Source organism: Lontra canadensis, unplaced genomic scaffold, assembly GCF_010015895.1.
Source record: "Lontra canadensis isolate GAN:19392208 unplaced genomic scaffold, GSC_riverotter_1.0 scaffold1, whole genome shotgun sequence".
Taxonomy (NCBI): Eukaryota; Metazoa; Chordata; class Mammalia; order Carnivora; family Mustelidae; genus Lontra; species Lontra canadensis.
In genome coordinates, this window is record NW_022630995.1 from 117,313,622 (window position 1) to 117,319,621 (window position 6,000).

Below are 6,000 nucleotides of genomic sequence, written 5' to 3' on the forward strand. Positions count from 1 at the left end.
GAATGTTTTGGACTCCATTTATATTATTTTGTTGGGTTTCACTTTATTTCATTTGAGTTTAAAGTAACCTGTGTAGACTGTGTGTTATAAAACTCCAGAGGGCACTGTTCACATACAGTCATACAATTTGGCAATCTTGTAGCCACCTATTCAGAAACTCTGATAAATCTAAAAATAATGGGAAAAAACCCTCATTGAAGTTAACAAAGTAAATGACTTCCTTTAGCATATTTTTACTACCTTTTTTTGGAAACAAAACCAGATGCTAAAGTATGTTTTATTGTCTTTGCAGGCGAGGAATTGCCTTGGCCTCCTTGGGAGGTCCAATTTATGCAATTGGTGGGTTAGATGACAACACTTGCTTCAATGATGTAGAAAGATATGACATAGAATCTGATCAGTGGAGTACAGTGGCACCAATGAATAGTCCTCGTGGAGGAGTTGGCTCTGTGGCTCTTATAGTAAGTTATGTGGCAGTTTGCTCCTGGATTACATTGTATGACAGCCCTAATAAAGGTCTGCTATAGTCCTATCTCCAGGTTGCAGATAATGATTGTATAGCATATTATCTCATGAAACACTGCTTTCTTGCACATTCTGGTCTACTGATAGGACCACATATAATTCAATTAAAAGTCTAATGTCACATTTTTTTTTTCTTTCCTCATTTAGAACCATGTTTATGCAGTAGGTGGCAATGATGGAGTAGCTTCTTTATCTAGTGTGGAGAGGTATGATCCACATCTGGATAAGTGGATAGAAGTTAAAGAAATGGGTCAACGAAGAGCAGGCAATGGAGTTAGTGAGCTCCATGGTTGCTTGTACGTTGTTGGTGAGTGGATGGTGTTTGTTTTAGTTTGTTTAGTTTAATTTATTGCAGTATATACAATGATAGTGTCAAAGACAACACACATTATATTGGATTTAGGCTCAAATGGAATAGTCCTAAGATTTGCTTTCGAATTACTAAGGTTCACCTTTATGTTTTTTGTTTACGCCTTCATCTTTCACATTTAAAATTTCTACCTTCATATTTTTACTAGGAGTTGCAAATATATCTAAAGTAGAGGATTATATTTAAATAAGATATGTATTTTTTAATGTAAAGACACAAATGTGCTTTGCTAAAATCTTTAAAGATTTAAGAAATTTGTTTCTCATCTTCATTTCATGGGAATTATGTTGACTCCTTTAAGCAAAGCAATGGATATTTCATATGCATAATGGCTGTTGGTATCTCTACCTTGCTTTTTACTTACTGAATTGCAGAACTGGAAGGAACCACAGGCAGTGCTTTCTCAACCTTTAATATGCATATGAATATTCTGAAGATAACTGTTCATCTCAGGGGAGGAGCCCAGATTCTGTATTTCTAAGGCTCCCAAGTGATAATCAGTGCTGCTTCTGGTCCATTCAGCACACTTTCGGTAGCAAGCTTTTAAAGAACTATGAGATGGGAATAATGATGAGAATTATCTTTGGGAGAATTATTCTAATAGAGACAATATACATGAAGCATCTCAAACTGCATCAGTTACCCTGTAAAATGGGTGGCAGTATTGTGATTAGTAATTCCCTCCTTTACAGAAAAAGAAATTGTTCAGAGAGGTTGTAACTAGCATATGTCACACTTAGGTTGATGTAAACTGTTTGGTATTACATAACTTACAGTTCTTGATAAGAGAGTGTGGGATGTTATTAGCACTGAAATATCTGCAAGTAATAGAAGTAATGCTGAATATTCCAGTGCTTATGTGTATTAAAAGAAATATAATTTACCTTTAGATCTTGTCTGATCCTTACAGCTCTGTGAGGTAGCAAAGATTCAGCCTGAATAAATTACCTTATCATCACATGCCTTCTAAACCAGTGACAAAGCTGGAATTTGAACTTGGGTCTATGAGAAATCACAGTTCTTGCAATACACAGTTGTTATGTCTCACAGCTCCCTATTTAGGAGAACTAAACCCTTTATTATAATGAGAATGTGTTTTGTGGTGAAGATACTACTGTACACATTTGTTGATATTTGTCAAATTATACACATAAAACTGGTGAATTTTAGTTCAATTAAATTGATTTAATTAAACCCATTAGAGAAGTTAACTCTTGTGTGTTTTGTTTTGTTTTTTTACTGACCTGAATAGACTGATCATAATAGCAACACTTCCTGTCCTCAGGAAAATAGGCTTAGTTGCTAAAGAGAGTTATTACTCATGTAGACTGAGATGGAGTCTAAAAAGAGGCACATTTATTTTTAAGGGAAAGAACACTGTCCAAATAATAGTCTCTGTAACCTTCAGGAATATATTAAGTAGCATTGTTAGAATGATGTATAGAGAGAACTGTCATCATCTAGATTATGTAGCATGAAGATGTAGTTTTGGCAAAAATTGGTGAGAATTCAGTCATAGCCATCTCTAATTATGATGACAATTACAGTATTAGGGGAAGCAGTTGGAAAACTTTTGAGTCAAATGATTTCAGTGGTATTTTAGTCTCTTCTCAGGCCCTCTTATTATTTAAAAATATAATACACAACGTACACACAGAGAAGGAATCTCAGATCCCTCTAGGAAGTGAAGGACAAATTATGAATGTCTGTGGGGTTTTTCTTCTCCAAAATTATCTGCTTAGATATGGGGACTTCGGTTTTTTCTATTTTAAGATTTTTAATCTTTGTATTGAGGTAAAATACTAAGTTATCTTGAATTGTAGAAAAATGTCTAATAGGAGTTGGGTGAATTTTTTCCCTGATTTTCTCTTTTCTAAAATGTTTTTAAAGGATTGGGTTGTAGAAGCTATTGGATTGAGGTTTAATAGTTAATTTCTGTGACGTACTATTTTTTAAAATCTTTTTTTTTTTAATATATATATAGGTGGTTTTGATGATAATTCTCCTCTGAGTTCAGTTGAGCGGTATGATCCTCGGAACAACAAATGGGATTATGTAGCAGCACTTACCACTCCCAGGGGTGGAGTGGGGATTGCAACAGTGATGGGCAAAATCTTTGCAGTTGGTGGGCATAACGGCAACGCGTACTTAAATACAGTGGAAGCATTTGATCCAGTGCTGAATAGGTAATTTTCATGTTTCCTGTATGCTTTAATGGGATCTTCCAGTAACAGATTATTCCAGAGTGCTAAAATACTACTAGATATAGCTATTAATATAAAACATTAGGGATATCTTATCTCCCTGAGGAAACTTGCTGTCTTTCAGTCCCAATAACAGGGAGTTTTTAGCTATGGCTGTTGGTATTTTGAGTAAAGTAAATCGTGCTTTGTTTTAAGATAACAAATTTTTTCTTCTGTCTTTTCAGGTGGGAGCTGGTTGGATCTGTGTCTCACTGCAGAGCTGGAGCAGGCGTAGCTGTGTGTGCCTGTTTAACCAGCCAAATTCGAGATGTAGGTCATGGATCCAATAATGTGGTTGATTGTATGTGATTTGAGTTCCGGCCACCAACAATTTAGTCATAATTGATATGCAAGAAGGACAACCAGGATTTTGTATGACCACCTTTGAACAGTTTTCACTACTGCTGGAGTCTTATTTTAAATGAAAACTGTTGTATTGTGACTAAGTGCAACATTTAGAATGGTAGCTAAAGATCTTTTGTAATAAAAGTAAATTTGATACTTTCCACTTTAGCAAATAATGGGGTAGGGAAGAAAAACAATTTAACCTGAAACCATACCTCCTCTGAAAAATGTTTAAAGTAGTACCAGAACCTTGAAATCCCTCTTTAAAGACATTTGGATAAATCAAAATGTAAAATGGAATCATTTCCATTTTACCTGAGTTTTACCTTCTCTTTTGCCTAACAGTGTTAACTGTAGGCAGTGGACTTCTCCTAGAGGGGAGATTAGAACCTAGTCTTCAACACAAGTATATCAGGACACATAAAAGACCTGCTCCTTTTGAAGATCATTTCTACTTCGTGCTGATGAATTTATGCCTTGCTTTTTTTCTAGATGTCAATTTTTCAATTTCTTGGATATTTATAGAAGTAGAAAAAATGTTTACTCTTTTTCAGTGTCACTTGGCTGAATTTTCAGAAGCTTTATGGGCTTCTGCTGTAAGAAGCCCTTAATTACAGTTTGACTTATTTAGGGTACCAAACACCTACCTGAACTAATCCCATCTGAATAAATCTATACTTGTATTTTTTCATCTCATGCAAAAAGGACTTGTTTCATATTAGCAAAAATTGAACCAGAAGAAATATTACAGGAGAAGGCTTTAGAGTTGATATTATTCTGGTGCCCCGATGAAAGACCTTGAGAAGAAATGGTGCCGATTACATGACTCCCTGAGAGGAATTTGAAAATATGTCTCTTGTTTGATTTAATCATTTGGTTTTGAGCCTAGGATTATTATCTTTCCATTTTGCTCTTTTCCACCATCTTGGCTTCAAAAAAAAACCGGAATTTGGATGTATTTATTATCAGAAAATGAATGCATTTTTATAAAAATTCTTTATAGATTATGGTTTACTGATTAGTTCAAATCCATTATTACCAATAAAAGATATTGTTACTAAAAACAGAGCAAGATTGAAATTTACTGTTTTTTGTTTAATCAACTTTAGTATATTTATTGAACTTCAATTGAAAATATTTCTGCACATTAATTTGAAGCCAGAATATTGATAAACCTACTGATTTAACAGCTCTTCGTGGTTTTAGCCAATATTATAAAATGGCCTATTCATTATATGTAAATATTTGTGTGAATATTTATGAAGAATATTAAAATACTCTGTTTTGTATTTGGAATGCACTTTGGTACCTCTCTTCCAGGCTTCCTTGAATTTTCCTGTCATCATGCCTCCCAATTTAGTGTAGTTCATTGCGGGTTCACAAGGAAGCTGGGGTATTGAGGAACCCATCCAGCCAGCTCTGAAGTTGATTGCCTATTAACTCTGATGGTCCTCGTTAAAAGGTAGCCTGGGCTTGTCCGCATAGTAGAGTAGAAAGCCACATTACAAAAGCCAGTGTCTATTGAGTTTATTAGACCAAAAAATAAAAGAAAAAACAAATTGTAAGAGGATCTCAGGCTAACAGATAAAGGTCTTTCATGAAGCAGATTTAAAAGTTCCCAAGTTAGGCCACTTTCTGCTGTCAGCAGCCTATAGGCAAGGTCATAAGTCTTTGCTGAAACTGAATCAGTGTTCTCTTATATAGCTATAACCATATTTCAGTCATTCCTCAAAACATTGAACTCTCTAGCACTCACTGGACTGGTTACCGTTAGCTGGGTGTGGAGCATAAATGTCAGCACCTGGCTTCAGCTGTCTCTTTATGTCTGATGAGCTCTTATGTTATACTGCTTGTCTGGCTATGGTTACTAGTAGCTTTGTTATATTTATTTTGTGGAAGAGAGGATCATGGTCTTATTTCTAAGATTATTTAAAATGGTTTTTTTTCTTTAACATATTTCTGCCTTTCATGTTTGCAGAATTTGGGAACATATAGGTATTAAATTTTTTTTTAAGGTGTTAAATTTCTATTTCTGGTTTTTACTATACCATAGTCATCTAACATACTAACATACCCTAGCTACCTATAAAATAGGAACTACTCATAAGGGAAGTAAAGTGAAGTGAAGAAAACATGTTGGCTGTCTGTTATATTATGTGTAGATCATTAGAAGCAGAGTTTGGAAGGACCTGACAATGGTTATGAAAAGATAAATAGTGGAACCAATATTCACAATTTATTAAAAACATTCATATAAAATGAGAATCAGGCTGAAGGAATCAATACAATTGAAAGATGATTAAATTCACAGGAATAAAGAGATGACGTTATTAAAAGAATATGGCTACTTAATTGTGAGGCCTTTCATTTTAACCTCAGATGTTAGTAAGAAAAGCAAAAAGTGATATAAAATTTTGAAATGATAGATGGGAGAAAAAGAAAAAGTGAAAATTTCCATATTATTATTTCTTCAAAAAGTATTGTAGGTGCTTTTGTGTGATTCTCCCATAAAGTTAT

General features: G+C 34.3%; 1 protein-coding gene across 1 annotated transcript in view; it reads left to right on the forward strand.

The window, feature by feature from the left end:
* The window catches only part of KLHL8 (kelch like family member 8), a 59,023-nt gene extending 53,997 nt beyond the window's left edge, over positions 1 to 5,026 (forward strand). The window contains exons 7-10 of the mRNA XM_032861983.1: positions 293 to 461; positions 673 to 832; positions 2,880 to 3,081; positions 3,324 to 5,026. Of these exons, the coding sequence (XP_032717874.1) occupies positions 293 to 461; positions 673 to 832; positions 2,880 to 3,081; positions 3,324 to 3,447 (655 nt within the window). The 3' untranslated portion in view covers positions 3,448 to 5,026. The remainder of the gene's footprint in view (positions 1 to 292; positions 462 to 672; positions 833 to 2,879; positions 3,082 to 3,323) is intronic.
* Positions 5,027 to 6,000: the final 974 nt, after the last annotated feature.